The sequence below is a fragment of the Eucalyptus grandis genome, chromosome 1 (assembly GCF_016545825.1).
Source record: "Eucalyptus grandis isolate ANBG69807.140 chromosome 1, ASM1654582v1, whole genome shotgun sequence".
Taxonomy (NCBI): domain Eukaryota; kingdom Viridiplantae; phylum Streptophyta; class Magnoliopsida; order Myrtales; family Myrtaceae; genus Eucalyptus; species Eucalyptus grandis.
The window spans coordinates 1,582,061-1,604,398 of NC_052612.1; the positions used below are offsets into that span (position 1 = coordinate 1,582,061).

Here is a 22,338-nt window from a genome sequence, read left to right on the forward strand (position 1 = left end):
GTGCATATGCGGATGTTGATATGGAGCGAGCAGATGGACTTTCATACGCTCTTGAAGTTCATCTTCGAGTGGAGTGGGCACATTGATCTCGATTATCTTAGGAATGCAGAGACATTATGCAAATGTGCAGGGATAGTGTTGGGATATAATATGCGAAAACGACAGGATCTTGCAATTTACGTCAATGCAAAATTACCAGAAATATAAACGAAAAAATAAAGACACCAGAAATTTGCGTGGTTCGATCCGAATATCGATACTTACGTCCACGAGGAGAGCCAGCAGCAAATAATCCACTAAAATCGGAGAATCAGAGTTTATAATCGCTCAATCGTTCAAGTGTTTCCCACACCTAAATTTAACCATAAATCCTAAGTGTATAAATAACAACTCTCTTGAGTATAAACTCACGGCACAAAATTATCACGCGTTCAAGTCACACGCCAAAAACAGAAAGAATCTTCAGCTTCCTCGTGCAGCTTCTCTCTCCCGCGGCGTGCGGCTTCTCGTGGACCCTTCGGCGGCCTCTTGCTAAGAGCTGAGAAAACCTGCAGTTTTCTTCTGCTTTTATACGTGTGCCCCAAAAGTCAAAGCTTGACTTTTGGGCCCCACGAGAATTCAATCTTCACGAGCAAAGGACTTCACGCACGCCGAACCTGGGCCCACCAACGCTTGCTTCACGTACAGACGCTTCCTACGTGCCTCTCCTTCCCTTGGCGTGAAATATGTGTGTGTGTGTGGGCCCAACAAGTCAAAGTCTTGACTTGGGCCCCCACGAAGATAATTCGGCTTCTTTCTTTCCGTATGGTTGCAGTGGCGTCCTTAAAGCAAAGAAGACTTCGGCGATTTCATGATTCCGCAGCTAAGAGGAAACTTTCCTCCAAATTTAAATATTATTTTATATTTCCTCTTTTGTAGCGAAAACTCGAGACATAATTTAACAATTCTCCATATTTGAAGCAAAGTTATAGTGCTAATCATTTATACTGCTCTCCTAATACCCCGACGGGCGCTCACTCTCTATAGATACCAATAGAGCTCAAGCAAAGTTTGAGCTTTGCCAAAGGAACAAACTTAGTCATCATGTCTGCTAGGTTATCTGCTGTAGCAATCTTCTTAACATTAACAATACCCTTAGTTAAGACATATCGGATGAAGTGGTACCTGATGTTGATATTAAACTGGATTATATGCCAAATATATCGCACATTGGTTATCACAGTGTATATCTACACTTTTCTGTTCTAACCCAAAGTCCAAGAGCAAACTTTGTAACCATATTGCCTCCTTCGCTACAAAGGTTAGTGTCATGCACTCTGCCTCAGTCGAAAACAAGGCAATGTGATCCTATAAGGACACTTTCCAACTAACTGCACCACCTGCTAGCGTAAACATGTACCCTGCTAAAAATCTACAATCATCCAAGTCATCGGCGTGATCCGAATCCACAAAACCAGTGGTCTCACTACCATTGCTGTCCCTCCAGTATACTATACCCATGTCTGTTGTCCCCTTCAAATATCTGAGGATCCACTTCACAGCTTCTCAATGAACTTTACCAGGACGCTTTATATAGCGACTAACCACGCTCACAGCTTGTGAAATATCAAGTCTAGTGCACACCATATAGAATAAAGAACATGGGACATATGCTCCTCCTCCTCCTCAGTCTGCGGCGATAATTTATCTAAAAGTTTAAAGTGCTTCGCTAGAGGTGCACTTACAGATTTTGCCGACTGCATATTTCTTTTGAGATAGACATAAAACTCCTGCAGTCCTGTCACGCAAAATCTCCATACCCAAAATTTTCTTTGCCGCACCTAAATCTTTTATCTCAAATTCAGCATTTAACGCTCTTCAAAGACATCAATATCGACATATTCTTAGCTGCTATCGATAACATCAACATATAAAAGTAGATAAATCAAATAACCATTCTCCAATCTCCTATAGTAAACGTAGCTATCCATCTGACTTTTTGAATAGTCTTAACTAGCCATGAAAGCATCAAAACGTTTATACCACTGCCTAGAAGACTGTTTCAGCCCATACAAAGATTTTTTAACAAGTAAACATGATCTTCCTTACCTGGAATTTCAAATCCCTTTGGTTGCCTCATGTAAATCTGCTCCTCCAACTCACCATGAAGAAACGCAGGTTTCATATCTAGCTACTCTAACTCAAGATCCTACGAAGCAATTAAGGCAAGTAAAACACGAATAGAAGTATGTCTTATCACAAGAGAGAACACCTCATTGTAGTCAATGCCCTCACACTATGTATATCCCTTCGCCACAAGTCTCGCCTTACACCTCGCTGCCTCGACACCAGAAATGCCCTCTTTCCGTTTGAAGACCCATTTACTTCCGACAATCTTTTGGCTCTTGGGTATTTTGACTAGCTCCCATGTCTGATTTCGATGGAGTGATTCCATCTCTTCATTCATAGCCCCTAGCCACTACGATGACTCCGAACTAGCCATTGCCTTAGAGTAAGATGAAGGTTCATCTGTCTCCACCTCATCACCTACAGTTAATGCATAACCAATATCTATATAACCATAACATACCGGTGGTTTAATTTGCCTTCTCTCCATATCTGCGGCTATAGTCTGCTGGGGCTTTGCTGGTTATTCACTATCACCGACTTCAGGTATTGCGGCTTCATCTGCAATCTCAACCTCTGTTACCTTTGAGGTCTTCGAAGTCTCCACCTAAGGCTCTACCTCATTTATGACACCATGATCCGTCTTCTCTGCTAGTTGTGTCTTAGAACTCCTCTATTGAAGCATTGCAGTCTCGTCGAAGATCACATCTCTACTGATTAGAAAATCGGGTGATCTAGGATCAGTGCACCACAGCCGGTAGCCTTTCACCCCATGTGCATAACCCAGAAATATGTACTTCTTTACCCTCGGCTCAAGCTTACCATCACTCGCATGAGCATACGCAGAACATCCGAATATACGTAATCCAGAATAATCAATAGGTTTCCCCGACCATACTTCCTCAGGAGTCTTCCACTCGATAACAGACAATGGGACGATGGAGATCGATTTATCAGGTAACATGACATATTCACTGCTTTAGCCCAAAATTTCTTACCAAGTCCTGCATGCAAAAGCATGCATCAAGCTCGCTCAAGCAAAATTCTGTTCTTCCGTTCTGTCACGCCATTCTGCTGTGGTGTCCTAGGTACTTGTGCGGTGTCTTACAATACCTTCTTTCGTAGAACTCGGTAAAATCTTTACCACGTAACTCCATGCCATTATCGGTTCTCGGGCACTTGATCTCGCTTATCTCGATCGCTTTCTCAATCAATACATTAAATTTCTTGAACCGATCAAACACATCATATTTGTGCTTCAGAAAGTATACCCATACCTTCCTCGAATAGTCATTGATAAAAGTCAATATATATCGAACACCTCCTTTCGAAGGAACCAAAGACGAGCCCTAGACATCTGAATGAATATATTCAACTGGTCGTTTGGTCGAATGAATAGCTGTTGTAAACTTAACTCAATGCTGCTTCCCATAGATGCAATGCTCACATAAGTCCAGCTTCCCTGTCTTCTAACCCTTCAACAACCCCTTTTCACTCAGCATTATCATACCTGCCTCACTCATGTGCCCTAAACGCATATGCCATAATTGAGTCAAGTTAGAGTCTGACTCACCTGATGAAACTGCAACGGTTCTAGTCACGGTCTCTCCCAGTAAATGAAAGAGAGTATTCATTTTCTTCCCCTTCATCACTGTCATGGCACCTCGAGAGATCTTTAGTATTCCACCTTCAACGGTGTACCTACACCAAATGTCATCGAGTGTCCCCAGAGAAATAAGGTTCTTCTTGAGCTCCAGTACATGCCTCACATCTGTCAATGTGCGAACCACCCCATCGTGCATCCGAATCTGAATTGTCCCTATCCCCACAGCCTTACAAACTGCATTATTCCCCAAAAGAACCCTACCACCATCTGCAGCTTGGTAAGTAGTAAAACAGTTCTTATGAGGCGTCATGTGATAAGAACACCCCGAATCTAGCACCCATTCGTCTTTTGACGAAGTAGCAGTCACACATAAGACATCTTCTGCATCACTAGTGCTCCCCTCAGCAACGTTTGCCACACTGCTTGTAGCATTCTGCTTATCAACTTTATTTCTCCGCTTTGGACAATCTCTCATGATGTGCCCCTCCTCGCGACACTCAAAACACTCCACGCGTCTCTTAGACTTTCTATTGCGTGATTTTGATATGCTTTTACCTCTACTGCTATTAGGCTTTCGATGTTGTTATCTATCTCGAATCGTCAGTGCTTGCGCTGCTCCTTTCGCCAGACCGTCATCTCGCAACTTTCTTTGCCACTCCTTAGAGAATAAGGCAGACTTTACCTCTCATGAAGTAATTGTAGTACGCCCCTGTAACAGCGAATCAGTAAAGTGCTCCCATGACTCTGGTAAAGAGGCTAACAACATCATGCCATGTTCTTCATCATTAAGTATCTTATTGACGTTCTTCAGATCCAACATGAGTTTATTAAATTCATCTAAGTGGGTTCTGATAGACGTACCTTCAGTATATCTAAACTGAAACATCTTTTTTAGCATATACAAGCGATTGTTCAAACCTTTCTTCACATAGAGTGCTTGAAGTTTTGCCCATAATGTTGCAGCATCCTTCTCCTCAATAACCTCTAGTAAGACCTCATCCGACAAATTTAACAGGATTATGCTCTTTTCTTTTTGCATAAGCTCTACCCTCTCTGAGGCTTTCATTATAATCGGCAACTCATCCTCACCATCCAGTGCTTTGGCCAAACCTTGTGTTGTTAACAAAGCCCGCATCTTGATGCTCCATAACACAAAGTTATTTCTCCCATCAAACTTCTCAATCTTAGATTTCCTCTCAGACATAATTGCAATAACAGAATTTCCAGATAATAATCAAACAAGCAAAAGCCCCAAATCACAATCAAGAAATCCAACATCGCTCTGATACCAATTGTTGGGATATAATATACGGAAACGACAGGATCTTGCAATTTATGTCAACGCGAAATCACCAGAAAAATAAATGAGAAAATAAGGACACCAGAAATTTACGTGGTTCAGTCCGAGTATCGGTATCTATGTCTACGGGGAGAGCCAGCAGCAAATAATCCACTAAAATCGGAGAATCAGAGTCAATCGCTCAAGTGTTTCCCACACCTAGATTTAACCCCAAATCCTAAGTATATAAATAACAACTCTCTTGAGTATAAACTCACGGCATAAAATTACCACGCGTTCAAGTCGCACGCCAAAAACAGAAAGAATCTTTAGCTTCCTCGTGCAGCTTCTCTTTCTCCGGCGGCGTGCGGCTTCTCGTGGATCCTTCGGTGGCTTTCTTGTTAAGAGCTAAGAAAACCTGCAGTTTTCTTCTGCTTTTATACGTGTGCCCCAAAAGTCAAAGCTTGACTTTTGGGCCCCACGAGAATTCAATCTTCACGAGCAAAGGACTTCACGCACGCCGAACTTGGCCCACCAACGCTTGCTTCACGTACAGATGTTTCCTACGTGCCTCTCCTTCCTTGGCGTGAAATATGTGTGTGTGTACTGTGTGGGCACAAGTCAAAGTCTTGACTTGGGCCCCCACGAAGATAATTCGGCTTCTTTCTTTCCGTATGGTTGTAGTGGCGTCCTTAGAAAGCAAAGAAGACTTCGGCGATTTCATGATTCCGCAGCTAAGAGGAAACTTTCCTCCAAATTTATAATATATTTCCTCTTTTGTAGCGAAAACTCAAGACATAATTTAACAGATAGTTTGTTCAAAACAGAGATGAGCATGAAAAGGCACAAGGTTTCAGAATGTGCCTGAACAGGATATGATGAAGTATGATAAAACATCGGATCAGCATTTAAATTAGGGGGAAAATCTCTCCTTCCCCTGCCAATGAGGTGTGCTGAGGCAAAACCGTCAAATTTATTGCTAAAGGATGTATCATTGAGCCCAATTAAGTAACGTTCCATTTCTTTTTCTTACAAGGAGATATTTGAGACAAGTCCTGATGAAAGAAGACATGAAGCAAAATGAAATTGATTCCACACAATAAGGGTGTATCGGTCCTAAATTAGTCCAATTCAAGTTTAAAATGCAAGTAACATGTCCCATCTCTTGTAGGACAAGGCGCACATCAACCGCGGGAGCGACACCTTCTACCAAGATGGCATGCTAAGGCCTAACCATCCATTTTGTTGTAAAGGATGTATATCATTCCTAAAATGACTTCTAGTCAAGTGTGGAAAAAACATACCCAATCTTTTAAATGCCCCTTTGAGAAGAGCATTTGAAAAGGGCAAGAATTGAACTTTGTGGATTATGGTATGCAGTAAAGAAATATTTTTCATAAATAAAATCAAGGCCATAGAGGCATTTTTCAAGCAATCCTATCACTTTAGGTGACTTATGTCATGCATATCATGCATATATCCTTCATAATATTTTTCTAACATACTTCATTGTCATTCTTGATAGGAAATGTCAATACCCGAAGAACTAAAACACGTGAAGGGTAAATTGTATCGATTCCAATTGCTGATTTTGATTCTGTTTCTGACATGATTCTCTTTTTCTTTGATTTGGAAATCATCAAACACTTGTAAGAGGTGTTGTACTATTCTGATTAGTGGTTCTATTAACGGTGACGGATGATTATAACACAAGCTTGTAGGAATTTTTAGTAGGAAATGACAATGATAGTAGACAATCCAATTAGAAAAGCTAGCACAAATCGAGAAAGGGAAACAAATTACTCGTACTTTGAGCTGTTCGCAAGGTGATATGCTTCTATTTGGATTTATGAAGCTCCTGTGTTTCTCATAATCGTGAGGAGCGGGAGGGAGAGGCATTGTTAAGCTGACATTACCACTTTCTTTGTATCATCTATGTATGATGAGTTGCCGATAGATCGTCTCCCCTCCTGGTTAACAGAACTTGTCCTTCACATGCAGAATCTTGACCGTATAATATGTGAGCTTTTGGAAGGTACAAATGCTCAATACTAGACATGCAAAATAGGTTGCTGTTAGACACGCTGGGGAAGGGTATTGAGTCTACTTTGGTGTATCCTCGAGCATTAGGAGCTGAGCCATGGCAGGCATCCAGTGAAATGTTTCCTGGAATTGAACGTTGTTGGAGATATGCGAAGATCAATTTGTAGGAGATATGCATTTATCAATTTGGGATCAATTATGATCCCAAATTGATCTATAGTATGGTTTCAAGAATCAATCTAGGATTAGATTTGATTTTATTTGATTTCATGTATCGGGTCTTATTCCTTCTTTAGTGATATATCCATTGTATTATAAATAGGAGCGTATACTTGTAAAGGACAATTCATTCAATACAGAACACAAATTTCTCCCAAGTCTCTCCGTTTTCTTTCGTTTTGTGACAATCCTGAAGCTCTTGCCGTTGAACCGGCACTTGTCCCAATTATGCAGGTACTTTCACCTTCATTTTGATTTTTGCTATTAGATCTCCTTGTTGTGACATGGAAGTTTGAAATGCAGATCTTCTGGCGGTGTTTTTGCCATGGCTTGAGGCCATTATTTTGATGGCCATCTTCATGTCCGGTTTCTAAACTGAAATTCTCTTATGGGCAGTGTGATGGTGAAATTTATTTACAAAAGGTTTAGGACAGATAAGCTATTTAAGTACAGAAACGTAACTTTTGCTGAGATAATGGTTGCCCAGATATCTTTTGGCTTTCAAATGATGCTATGTAAGAAATATATCAAGATTGTGAAATAAATGACTGATATATTCTTGCATAGAGTTGTCTTAAGGTTGCATTCACTGTCAAATGCCATGCATTTGTCGCGTGCCCTGCAGCTGTCTCCTCCCCATGTTGTCGACCTTTTCTTCAATCCAGACTATGGCAGTTGACTTCAGATGAACCAAAGATATGATAGTAGACATGTTTCTGACAGTCAAAGGTGTCTCGCACGCTTATGTTGATGCAGTTCTTGATCTGGTTTCGCATTTTATCACTAATTTCATTCAAATCGTTCCCAAACCACAAGAACATAACCACAGTCAAAAGGCGCCAGCAGCGAATACAATTCAGACATAATCAAAAAAGAAAAAAAGGCGACGCATTGTCGAATCAACGCTACACAATTCGCAAACCTCCCCTTCCCCCAAGCCTGAATTCAGGCATAATCAGGCAGAAACGCGAGGCGTTGACGAATTGACACTACACGATTCGTAAACCCCCCATCAGGCATAAGCAGAAGAAACACGACGCGTTGACAAATCGTCAACGAACATTACCCCCACAATTACCAAACGAATTCGAGCCACGAATCTACTCCAGATCATCTCCAGCCCAACGAAAACCAAATTAACCCCCCACGAAAACACGATTAAACAGCGCAGCTTGATCCGCGGAAACCACCGCCTCAGACCCAATCCATAACGGACTATCAGATAAACAAATTTGAGGAATTCCTCTCAGCACAACCAACCGAGGCAACAAATATACTTTTGAAAATAAAAGAGAGAATGTAACGAAAATGCGTTGGGGTAATCTAGCATAGAGAAGTCCCCAAATCCATTTACTCTCTCTCACACACTTTACTTGGATTTATAATCGACCCATCAAAAGCTGATTAGGTCTTGCAGAGGTGCTTAGCCTCGATTGATGGCGCGGTGAGGATGGGTGGTCTCGATGTGGCGTGACTCACGTCCGTGGGGTGGTGCTCGTGCGGCTTTCGGTGAATACAAGTCAACAATTGAATCTCTCTGTGAAGTTTCATTGAGTTTGCCTACGGCCAACAAAGCACCCAAAGTACCAAGTTTTCCCCCATACCCTGGGAATTTCTCACGCCACCATATCAAACATATTGCTTTTTATTTATCATTGTGGATATAAATTATGATGGTTATCTCTCAATGTTAGTAATTTCTTTTGGTTGGATTGTTTTTCAAGATGTTGTCTCTAGGTTGCCACATACAATTTATATTTTAACAGTTGATATAATTTAAGATTTTTTATGGTATAAACCTTTAAAAAGAATTGGGTCTTTTGAGTTGACTTGATTAACTATGGTCTTCAGAATAGTTTGCAATTTTGGGAATGCGGAAGTTCATTTGCTGCTTCTTTGATCCTTGTACCTACGAGCAATGGAATGCTTAGAATTAGAGTTGATTTTGAGGTCAAGGATGGAGGATAGGAAAGTGAAGATTAGAGGATTTAAGGTGATTTGGAAAGTAGGTCAAGAAAATATCTGCATCTCATATAGATTGGGAGGGACTTAAAGATCTATGTAGCAATTCTTGTTTTCATATGTGTGTGTGCACGCGTGTACGTGTGAAACTCGAGATGTGATATGTATAATCCCATATTTAAGGTCAATGGGCTATCGCAAATTCATACGAGAGCAGTACCAAGGATGGTAATCATCGGACGGAACTTTAATTCGAAGAGAAAGAGGGTGAGCCAAGCGAGTCCAATTGGGGGAAGGGCATTGAGTGTGTGAAAGCCGACAAGCAACGGTGGCAGCGACGGCTACCAGTGCCAATATGCTTGAGCATCTAGTGGTGGAGCTTGCGCTAAGTTTGGGAGCCAGTATAGGTGGGTGACTTTGGAAGCGCTACTAATGGTCATCACTAAGCCTAGCATATTGCTGAGTTCACTCATGGCAACGGCGGCGGCATTAAATCACAATGACTACTAGCAGCAAGTGATGACATTGTTTGAGTCCGACGGTAGCTCAATTTGTTCTTTTACTCTCTTTTTCATCTTCCCCATGATGTAATTAAGGGTTTGCTTATGGTGCCTAGAGCACAATGTCGAAAGTTGTCGGTTCATTTTCATCATAATATGATACAAAGCAACTTGAGTTACATCTCAATGACAATTACATGAAATAACTATATTTATAATTAAATTCACATTTGACACATTCATCACCGTGTTACGCAACACGACGCTACACATCTAAAATATGAATTTTCACACATTTAATTACCCTTCTCGCCTAATTTGAACATTCTAATCAATCTCCATTGTGGAAATGGCTTCATCCATAATTTCCTGAAGTTCCTTCATTCTTTGCCTCGTCAATGCAACGCATTCCTGCAAGCACAGCAACATTTCTTATCATCATCACATTAAAGCTACCATTTGGACTATTATACAATCTCTATATGAAAGGTGTTGAAAGGTATGCACCTCACATATATAGTTTTTCCCTTTCTTTCCTGGGATAGAAATAGATTCATTTTAAAAACCATGGAAATGAAAACATTAAAATGAAAGATCAACCAGATGGGCCAAGGAACTGCCAACATCCTAAAGTCCATTAATCCTGGCAAATAACATGTGTATTAGGGGTGTCAAAAAAACCCGACCCGACCCGACCCGAACACCACCCGAACACGAAACATGTATTATACATGTTTCGTGTTCGGGTCGTGTTCGGGTAACAAATATAAAACAAGCAAAAAAATGTGTTTCGGGTAGGGTCAAGTTCGAACATTGTTCGACCCGAAACAAGTTTTTCCAAAGTCCAAACACGCCAAAAACACAAACACTCTAACCCCAAACACAAACAGTCGAACGCGAACTGAAGCACATACCTCGTCGGCTCCGCCTTCTTCTCCGACGAGTGCGCCTTCTCGTGGAGTCCGCTGCCGCCCTCCGATCGACGCGCCTCCGCCTCGCCGTCGCCGGCGTGCGGGCACCCAACAACGCCTAACACTTCCCCACCAACTTCTCCAAGCCCCCCGCCGGAATCCGAGGAATCCGACGCCTCGCCGCGACGGATGGAAGGAACCCACCTGGTCCAGCCGGCGGTGGCGGCGCTCGTCGCGGCTTTCGTGGCGGCCAGAGCCTACCGGCGGAAATCGCTCGACCTCTCCGGGGCGCTCGCCGGGTTCCTCGTCATGGCCGTCCACATCGCAGCTGGGTACAGGTGAGTTCCGGCTGCTGCTGCTGCTGCTGCTTTCTCGGTTTTCACGAACGGGATCCCTTTGATTTGTTTTTGTCAACGAAGCTTCGATGGGTTTCATTGGTGGGTGTCGAATCTTGGGTAGGTACGGAGCCATGCTGCTCGTTTTCTTCTTCAGTTCATCGAAGTTGACCAAAGTCGGGGAGGAGAAGAAGCGCGAGGTTGACGCTGATTTCAAGGAGGGTGGACAGAGAAATTGGTAAATCTTTGCTCTCTCTCTCTCTCTCTCTCTCTCTGATTCTGTGCATGGTGGGAAATTGGATGGACATAATTATTCGAGTTCGTTTGCTTGGAAGCAATCGAAAAGTTCAATTTTTGTGCGGGCGTTGGTTGCGAATGGTAGGTGGGATTATTGGTACGGCTCGTGTTTCTATTTTAGCACTTTTCCATGAATGCAATGCCTTCTTGCAATATAGAAAAAAAAATGGGACGTAAGTGTATAGGAATTTTATTGGCGTTTCACATACTTAAAGCGTGGTTTTGTTATTCTGGGATTGTTTCTTTGGTTACTTCTGAAGTCTGAATTCAGCGATAAAATTTTGCATAAACAAACTTAAAAGTTTTTTACAGACTTCTTTCGAACCTGACAACCTCGACCAGTCTGTCCAAAATGAATCCTTCTTTATTGTGTTGCTGAGTCGTGCTCGGCATATCTTCCCCATCTTTCATGCGCTTGCAAGCGTAACTGATGATCTTATTTGGGCACTGGTTATATGTCTGATGCCTAATTGACCTGTGGAGAGAATGTAGCTACTGCGGATCATGTGCTTAGATTTATCAACGCTGTGATGGTTGCTTGACTTTTCTTATCAGGATACAGGTCCTATCAAATAGCGCTGTTGCTACGGTTCTCGTTGTGGTTATCTGCACATTAACTGGATGGAAGGATGAGTGTTTGGACTCTGGAAAATCAGCTCTGATTACTTCACTCATTGGTGGCGTAATTGGTCACTATTGAAGCATTAAATGGAGATAGATTTAGCTGTTTAGCAAGGTTTTACTTAGACATGTTCACTCTTGTGTACTTATCAGTTGATATTGGAAACAAAGATAGTCTTTGTGTGGTCTTTGAATCATTGGCAATTCTGGGTTTGCATTGATTACTTATGATAAAATTGCATGTGCAGTGTCTTTGCTTTCTGGAACACACGAGCGGCGATCCTGTTTTTTAGTGGTAGGCTAGGCTTCATTATGGCAGATACTGGTGAGGCTAAGCAGGCTGAACCAGGAAATTTGGAGGAGACAGGTGAATAGCAAACATCTGAACAGGGTAATTCCTGATGTACCATACAAACTCCTATCATCCAGCAGCTTCTAAGTTTGCTTATAAGAATGTTAGTATACTGATTTAGTGTTTTTTTATTGTCAGTGTGTAGCTTTTTCAGGAAGCCATCAAGAAATAAGAATATCAGGAAGCGGGATGGTTGAAGAAGACGATGATGAAGATTCCAAGACGGAGAGTTCAGTGTTACATAATCAGAGGAAACCTCAAAGGACAGGCAATAAGCTGTATTTTTCAACTGGATCCTCCAAGAGCTCTGTGTCTGCAGAATCAACCTTTGATTCTGATGAGTAGATTCTGAAGAAAGGAGAAGATTGCATATTTTACTCTAGAAAGTAAAACCCTTTTCAGCATATTTACCGAGCTCACCATACCTTATGAATTCGTGGGCATTGGCAAGAAGTGCAGCTTTTCTTATTTCCGATTCTCTAGCATCTTCTTTTCCAATTGTATGAATGTATTTCTTAAACATTTACTTCTCTCCGACCCCATTATGCATATGCTTGTGCTCATTTGTAGAAGATACATTCATTTGAGGCCAGCCAAAAGAAAAAAGAGACGAAAATCAATCCAATGTTAAAAAAAAAGAGCCAAGCCGAGGCTTGGAATGTTTCGTTATAACCTATAACAGTTGCGAGAAGTCACGAACAACAATGAAGATGAATGCCCCCGTTCGACTCTCACCCGAAAACCCGACCCGACCCGGCCCGGCCCGAATTTCATATGCGAGTTTTATGTGTTTCGGGTCGGGTCGAGTAACATCAAGACCCGACCCGACCCGTTTACACCCCTAATGTGTATAATCATGTATATAAAGTAGACGTAGTTGCTTATCCAATGTGCACTACATTACTTCGTATGTTTCAGGCTATTAGCTCTTGAAGACACTTGCACCCCGGATTGTCATGTCATCCGTTGAACCACCATTTGCATAAGAAGCTTATCAACTTCCACAAGTTCTGGAATATTCTACATGCCACATTGGGCTTGTCCACTAACCAACTACAAGTTAAAGAACACAAGATCCGTCTATTGCATAATTAAACCGACGGAGTACGCTTAGAGCAAGAATGCGCTTGACTCAACAAAGATGAAAGCCATTAACCATTTGATCCCAATCGCATGAAACGGGAACTGTAAGTACAATTCTCAAACAATGAATGAACAAATAAATGAAATGAGGAACAAGGAGAAAATAACCTGAATAGCTGATGTATATGCAAGAGCTGGTCCACCTGGCTTATAGAGAGAGACAAGTTGACCAGATAAATTCAAAACCACAGTCATGAATGTTTCCATTATGTACTCTTCTTCGAAAGTAGGGTCAGCAAGATGTAGGGCGTTTGGTTCGGCTTTTGGGGAATGCATTTGTAGAAATGCAAATACCTTTGGGTAAATGGGGTTTTCCAAAATGCAAATGTCGTTTGGTAAAATTTGCATTGAGAAACAACTTTGGCCAAAATACCGTTTGGTAAAATTTACATTTGTAATTAACTTTTATTAAATTAAAAAAACAAAATATTTTATATTTTTTTATATAAACATATTTTTATATAAAAATATAAACATATAAACATAAAATATATATAAAAATATATATGTTTATATAAATATATATTTATTTATTAAACATAAAATATATTTATATAAAAAATGGATATGTTTATATCTATATAAAATATATAAAAATATATAAATATATATTTTAATAAATATATATTTATAAAAAATATAATTGCATCTCGCCAAAGTCGTGCAAAAAAACGAACCAAACAGCTTTGCATTTGGCCAAGGGACTTTAGAGCCCAAATGAGCATTCCAAATGCTGAACCAAACAGGGCCGTAGTTCCTGTGAAGAATGCAAGTCAGGGAAAACGGAATGCTTTTCAACGAGAGTTTTCTCCTCTCTCTGTCGACAGTTCTTTATCCAACTTTTCACCCTCAAGTTCCTCGAGACCATCACCATTCTTCCTTCATCATTCAAAGAAACCACTGGATACGCACTACAAGGTCCAAAACAACACAATTTTTCAAGTGATCGTCCGGGAAGTGACATGAAATCCCCGAAGAATAGAGGAAAAGGAAAACACATAGCATCAATATGAGGATGCAATCTTTGGTACCACACTGAAAGAATATCAAAAGTGAGAGTGTAAACAAGGCATGACAGATCAGCAAAAGAAAAGGAAAAAGCCTTTTGAATGTTCATCAAATGAAAAATCATTGTTAGTAGCTAGATCTTCCTTAAATCATAAGTTTCAACCTGAAATTATTGCACTGGAAACCCAAACATCTAAGACGATGTTCAATAGAATCACGAAACTTCAAGAATTTTCAATGAAGCCCTTTAACTTCTTAAGAGATTGCATGAGCAGTTAGTTTGTATAAGATTGGTGCTCTTATCTATCTCATTGAAGAACAGAGGATTATTCAACTAGGTCTTCCTTTATTGGTAGAAAAATGAGAAACCATGAAATGTTTAACGTCAATGGCTTTCCTGGTCAGATTCGAAATCAGGCTAAGAGCACAAAGGAAGATTTTGTTGATCACCATAGACTTTAGCAAAGGCAAGTGGGATAATTATGACTCTTCCTTCCTTAGGTGATTCTTATTGCTTTTCTCTGTCAGCAACTTGTACCAAGTATCTCTTTGAAATGCAAATCAGTTGAGCTAGAGTCCATTCATAAGCAAATCACCTTAAGAATTTATTAAGCTAGAGCTATCTGACATTCATAAGCAAGTCACACAGCTTTTGCAATCATAGACAACTACAATTTGGAGCAAAATCACAAGATGCAATATATTGAAGATCCATTTTATATCAACTCGCAAAAGTCATCAACCAAGTGGTAGAATAGGCTACGCAAGAAAAGGAAAGCCAAAAATCAAGTTAAACAAAAATGTCAGCATCTAAATTGTGAAAGATGAAATATATTACAATGAGAAAATGCAGCAACCGCTGAAGCAAAGCAGCATCAAGACAATATATATACTGCAACACATGAAAAATAAATGTAAGCAAGAACATTTTGAGGCAACATGTATGGTATTTATTGAAGTAGCTCTCCCAGCAAAAAGTTGCTCCCGGTCACAAGGTCCAAAGGTTAATGCAGCTAAAGAGAAAACCCTGCACTCTATCCTAAATTACGCATCATAACATCTGGCATGAAGTATTACTAGGTACGCCATCCAAGCTGCTTTTCCTTTGATCAGGGATAGCTCCTTCAGATCAATCATCCCAGAGCTGCAATAACCAAATGATTACTGATTCCAGCACATGACCCAAGAAGGTATTAAAATATAAAATCGTTTTAAGAAACTGGAATATAATTGTCCGGGAATTAAATGACACAATGACAAGTGCCAAAGGAAGACAAGAAAGCACAAATTATGGACTTGAGGGAAACCTCATGACCAATTTAGTAAGGTATGTAGTATTAACTCTAACAGCATCCTTCGATGATAATTTACTACCTTTGAACCTATGGGTTATTTTGTGACACAAATTGATCGTAAGAGAATAAATGGGGATCTGGACTTGGTAGAACCTATAGGAACCCTCCTTCCAAGTGTACTCACAAGGTATCTGCAACTAAATTGAAGTTGTTCAGAGCCAATATCTCCATGAAGTGTAGGTTACACTGAAAAAGTGTACGGTCTTTCCTCCCCCTTCCCTTCAGGAACAAACTAGCATTTGAGTTTGAATGCTTGGAAACACGCTAGAAAGCCAGAGCAAAGAAAAATCAATGTTTTCCTGTAACCAAGAGCAAGTTTACTCTTCACATAATCTCTATCCCGATTATAAGTCTAAGTGACAACAAACCCCTTTAACTTCTGTGGCTTTCAAAACTTTCCAAAGAGTTATCCCACTTTTTTATTTGAGAGTTAGCAGCAGGCTTTACAGGGGCAAGATTGGTGCTACTCCATATAATCTGTGTAGACTTATTGCTACATGATCAAGTGACTTCCTGAAATTTTGCTTCAACCAAAGAGTGACATTACTTGCCTATTTAGTAGACCCAGTGGAATTTTCAATACTGAAAACAATAAAAAAAAGTTCAGTCAAAATAGTCATGGGCACAAGGTGTATACGCTTTAGAATTTTATGCCTTTCATATATAATAGCAAGACGCCCACAAATATACGGATGGCATACAACAAGGTATTGTTAATAGCATATCACCCTTCTGCTGAAGAAACTGTTAAAGCTCATAAAGCAACAATCAAAACAGAAAATTTTCTGTTGTTTGAGAGAGAGAAAAAATAAATAAAAAATAAAAAAAAAACATAGCGTAGCACTTCATACGTCTTGTGCTTAAAAAAAAAAAAACTGTCGAGTACAACAACTAAATACAAAATAGAAACTGCTCACGTACGTGCAACACATAATCAGTACACAAATGTGCTATTAACTTCCTAGAAAATAGCAAAAACACTAAATGTATAATTAAATGAACTGGCTGTTTTTTAATAAAAAAAAAAAAAAACAGAGGAAAACATGACAGAAAACAGGAGCTGAACAATTCCAACAAACTCCTCCTTGGATCAGTTGCTGCTGCAGATTCCTATTTTCTCTCTTAACAGCTCAAATCTTCCAGCCTAAAGTGGTTTTATGAACATATCTGCAAACTGATATTCAGATCTGCAATAGACCAACTTAATTTCGCTACTTTGTTGCACCTCACGCAGAAAGAAAAATTTGACTTTGAAATGCTTGGTTTTGCCATGGAAAACTGGATTCTGTGATATTGCTAAAGCAGCCTGATTATCCACATTAACTTCAATGCAATCACTAGAATTCAACTACAGATGCTTCATTATTTTCTTTAGCCACAAAGCTTGATTTGTAGCTGTAGTAGCTGCTATAAACTCAGCCTCTGCAGTAGACTGAGCTACAATATCTTGCTATTTAGAACACCAGGAGAAACAAGCAGAACCAAGACTGAAACAATACCCAAACATACTTTTCATGTCATCCACTCAACCAGCCCACCACTATCGAAAATCCTTGTAAATTAAATTTTTGACATTTCTTAAACTTCACTCCAAATAACAATGTTTCTTTGAGATATCTCAAGACCCTTTTGCTGCAACCAAATGTAACCGACTAGGACTACTCATAAACCTGGATAAAACACTCACAGCAAATAGAATATCTAGTCTAGTTGCTTTGTAAGATACATGAGACACCCAATCGACTTCTATACATAGAAGCATCTACCAGATCTGTTCCATCATTCTTCGCAGCTTCTCTTTAGCAGCCATAGGAGTGCTTACACTTCGACAATCTTCCATCTGAAACTTCTTTAGAATTTCCTTCATGTATTTTTTTTTTTCGATGAAAATCTCATATGAAGCCCGTTTGACTTCCGACCCAAAAATAAGCCATCTTTCCCAAGTCGACATCTCAAAACCTACAAATAGATCTTGCTTCACCTTCTCTATCAATTCCATATCATTCCCTGTCACTAATAGATCATCTACATAAAGTGACAGAAATACAACACTTGTGATTCACCTTCTTGACATAAAGAGTGAACTCACTTAAGCTTTTACAAAGCCAAAATCTTGCAAATATCAATCTATCTTCCCATACCAAGCTCTTGAGCCTTTCTCCATATAGAGCTTTCTTAAACTTGTATACACTCTCTTCTTGGCCTTTGATATTGAAACCTTCAGGTTGTTCAACAAAAATCTCATCCTCAAGCTCTCCATTCAGGAATGTAGATTTGACATCTAACTAAAATATAGGCTACCCATTCTCTACTGCAATAGCTAATAATAGCCTTATTATATCAAGTTGTGCAACAGAGCAAATGTTTCAGAATAGTCTACTCCCCATATTTGTGCATAGCCTTTCACCACCAGTCTAGCTTTGTGTTTATTGACAGAACCATCAGGATTAAGTTTTGTTCTAAACACCCACTTAACCCCAATCACATTCTTATCAAATGGTCTGTCAACAAGCTCCCATGTGTGGTTTTTCTGGATCATTGCAATCTTCTCCTGCATTGCTGCAATCCACCTCTGATCCTCCTTAGCTTCCACAAAGTTAGATGGTTTGAGCATTGCCACATTGCTTCTTTCATAGATTTCAGCAAGTGACCTTGTGCCTCTCACTGGTAAATCATCCATACTGTCTTCCAATCCATCTATAACTTCATCAACCTCTACATTTATTGCAGGTTGTTTTTCGAACTGCTGCTGTTCTGCACTCTTTCCTTCCATCTAATTTCACTCATCTTCCTCTAGAAAAACATCTCTGCTTATAGTCACCTTTCCCCGTCATAGGGTGAAAAATTCTGTAAGCCTTTGATTGGAGACTCAGCCGATGAAGATTTCAAGCTCTGTTTTCTTATCCAACTTGTCCCTCTTGACCTCAGGAACATGAGTGTAACACAAATACCTAAAAACCTTCAAATTTTTCACAGAAGGTTTAACACCATACCAGATTTCAAAAGGTGTTGACCTCTCTAAGGTCTTTGTGGGCAATGCTTCAACAAGAACACTGCGGATTAGCCGCTTCAGCCCAGAACTTCTTAGGTAACTTTTTCTCCTGCATCATACATCTAGCAATCTCCATAATGCTTCTATTTTTCCTCTCATTGACTCCATTCTGTTGAGGTGAATAGGGAGCAGTGAACTGCTGCACAATTCCTGCTTGCTCACAATTCAATTTAAACTTGTGAGTAGTATACTTAGAACCATTATCAGACCTGAGTATTTTAATTTTCTTCCCACTCTGATTCTCAACTAAGGCTTTAAACTTTACAAACACATCAGCAACTTCATACTTGGCTTGCATAATATAAATCCAACTCATTCTAGTCATATTATCATGAAGGTAATGAAATACCTGCTACCATTGAAAGAAGACTTAGACATAGGTTCACATAGATCCGTGTGGACTAATTGCAACTTCTCACATGCTCTCCAGCCTCCTTCTTTGAAAAGAAATCTAGCTTGCTTGCCAAGAAGACAAGTTTTTACTTGTGGAAATTCCTCCTCCAAACTTGGCAAGTCATCGCAAGCTATTTCTCTACATAAACGACATGCTCTTCCTGTGAACATGCCCAAGTCATTTATGCCATAGCTCTACATTTTCTTCTTTGCACTTTAAAGTCATTTATTGCATCTCTTGTGGCTTGAACATGAAATTCTTGTCCCTCATTGGGATTCTTAGCACTTCTTTGTTAACTGCATTATTAATAAGACATTCCTTCCCTTCAAACTTCACTTTATAGCCATTCTCAACTAATTGACTAACACTTAATAGATTCTAGTCAATGTTTGGCACAAAAAGAACATCACTAATCAGCTTCACCTCTTGATCTCTTTCAATAACCACTTTACCCTTCCCTTGCACTTCGATATACTTTCATTGCCAATTCGACTCTAGACCCGACTCGACTGTCTATACTCCTAAACAGCTTCGAATTGCCACTCATATGATTGGTACAACCACTATCCACTAGCCATGCATCATTCCCAATAGAAGATTCAGGAAAAGAAGCTACAAACAAGTGCTCTTCCTCGTTTCATTCACTGCTACTTGTGTTTTTCCTGCTTGCTGGTAATATTTTTCTTTGCAGATGGTTTTCATGTGACCTAACTTGTGACATCTTCTGCATATAGCATCAGGCTTTCTCCAACATCTAAAAAACTGATGATTAGTTCCACCACAGTATTGACAAGGCTTTTTGTTCATCTTCCATTTGCTAAACCCACCAGAATTTTCTTCTTTTGCTACAAACTTGGAGTCACCATCATTTTCTCTGAACCGAATCCATTTCTTCCCTTTGCCTCCATCATTTGACTTCACTTTAGCTTGCAGCACATCCTCTATAAACTCTTCTCTTCTCATCAGTCTTCTGTGCTCCTATGCTTGCAGAGCATTTAACAATTCTGCAAGCTTTATATCAGCTAAGTCTCAAACTCTTCTCTTCTCATCGGTCTTCTATGCTCCCGTGCCGCAGAGTATTTAACAATTCTAGAAGCTTTATATCAGCTAAGTCTCTTGTATTTTTCAGAGAAGTTATGGTGACTTGAACTTCTCGAAAGGGACACCGGGATCTTCCGAACAAGCCTTTCATCTTTTAAGTCAGTCCCTAAAACTCTGATTTTTTTTTCAGCTATCCCAACCAACCTATCAGAGTACTCCTTCATTGACTCTGAATCCTTCATCTATTGTCTCTCAAACTCCCTCAAGAGATTCAACACCTTCATGCCTCTTATCTTCTCATCTCCCTCGTATTCATCCTTCAAGAAATCTCATATTGTCTTTGTAGAATCACATCTCATGATCCTTGTGAAGATAGTGGGTAAAACAGCAGCATATAGGCAAGACTTTGCCTTAGCCTTCCTTGTGATTCTCTCTTTATGGTACTTTATCGATTCAAGGTCGGATTGTCTGGAAGTGGAGCAACCTCATAATCATTCTCCACAGCCTCCCATAAATCATGACCCTCCAAGAATGCCGTCATCTTGACAGCCTAAGCCTGATAATTTTCCCCAATAAAGACTGGAGCAACCATTGCAGAGAATCCACTCGATCCTGCCTCCATCAGTTTTTTCTTTGCAGATTGGAAGCAATCTTCACTCATTTACCCTCACTTCACAGTCCCTTAAGATCCCACAAACGCTCAGATACCAATGTTAAAGCTCATAAAGCAACAATCAAAACAGAAAAATTTCTGTTGTTTGAGAGAGAGAAAAGATTAAAAAAAAAGAAAAAGACAGAGCATAGCACTTCATACGTCTTGTGCTTAAAAAAAAAACTGTCGAGTACAATAACTAAATACAAAGTAGAAACTACTCACGTACGTACAACACATAACTGTACACAAACGTGTTATTAACTTCCTAGAAAATAGCAAAAACACTAAATGCATAACTAAATGAACTTGGCTGTTTTTTTAATAGCAAAAACACTAAATGCATAACTAAATGAACTTTGCTGTTTTTTAATAAATAAAAAACAGAGGAAAATAGAGGAAAATATGACAGAAAACAGCAGCTGAACAATTCCAATAGAAACAGGATAAAAATAAAAGATTCAAGAAGTCAAAGCAAGCTGAAAAAAAAAATGGAACTTTACCAATTTCACATGCCTTAATAAAGAGTCAAAAAGTTGCTTGGATATCACTGGTGCTACCACAGCAGGCCCACCTGCCCTCACGACTGGATAGCATATAGAGGGCATATGAAACTCAACCGCTGAAAATAACACACAGTCACATGCCAGCGTCAAACAAACCCTAGTAAAAAGAAAAGCGATTGAGTGGTCCATGGCTGCTTACCTATTCTGCCTCCATCAGGCGAATCAACAGAAGGAGTCATGACTTCCATTTTTATAGCAGCCAACATTGTCTCTGGAAAATATGATTGCGCATGTTTTAATTAAATGTACTCGTAAAAGAGCAAACCCTATAAGCTTCACAAGAATAACAATTAATGTCCACCTTAAATGATTCAACCGCATGCCAAAATTAAACATTGAAACAAATATAAAGGAAGAGATAGAAACTATATGTTGGTTTAGCTACAAGTAAATACATATGCAACTACTTTGAACATGCTGAACTACAGGAGTGCGTCGGCATATGCATCACATCTACACAAGAGACTGAAAAAGGGAAAAACTCACGGTGGAACCAATCTTTGCCAGCGCAGACCCATCAGAGGATGCAACAGCCCCTGCATTATCAATGCTAAGCAATCATAGGAGGAATACAACTTGCATGGACTTGATGAGGGAAGGAAAAACAAATCACCAGATAAACAAAAAGCTAAACAAACTGACCAAGGGACACAATAGTATCTCTGGCTCTTTTCAGGGGCCTCTCGTAGTAGCGAAGAGGGAAGAGGCGTCTGAAAGCATTGACCTCCATCTCCGACGACCAATCTCCAACAGCATTCGGCGACCCCATTTCTATGGCTATCTACAGATGGTGATTTCCAGCAAGGAGAACCGAGATTAAAACTGCGAATTAAAAGAGCCCATTAAGGTTAACCCATATATGTCCCAACTCTTTACAAAAATTTGAATTTTACTGA

The 22,338-nt window shown here is 39.9% G+C and overlaps 1 protein-coding gene and 1 pseudogene across 6 annotated transcripts; one reads left to right on the plus strand and one right to left on the minus strand.

Annotated features, from left to right (window-relative positions):
- The window catches only part of LOC120293153, a 40,747-nt pseudogene extending 18,629 nt beyond the window's left edge, over nt 1-22,118 (minus strand).
- LOC104431436 (protein PGR-like) lies at nt 10,574-12,765 on the plus strand. 6 transcript variants are annotated; one of them, XR_005550859.1, is made up of 5 exons: nt 10,575-10,964; nt 11,086-11,199; nt 11,814-11,994; nt 12,128-12,270; nt 12,370-12,765. XR_005550859.1 is itself a non-coding variant. In XM_039311981.1 (4 exons), exons 1-4 carry the CDS (start codon nt 10,816-10,818, stop codon nt 12,426-12,428), a joined length of 441 nt encoding a protein of 146 aa, XP_039167915.1. In that variant the 5' UTR covers nt 10,574-10,815; the 3' UTR covers nt 12,429-12,765. The 6 variants fall into 6 exon arrangements, 2 of the variants coding, with proteins under 2 accessions (XP_039167915.1, XP_039167920.1); XR_005550863.1 differs by having other exon boundaries at nt 12,128-12,246; XM_039311981.1 differs by lacking the exon at nt 11,814-11,994 and having other exon boundaries at nt 10,574-10,964; nt 12,128-12,246.
- Nucleotides 22,119-22,338: the final 220 nt, after the last annotated feature.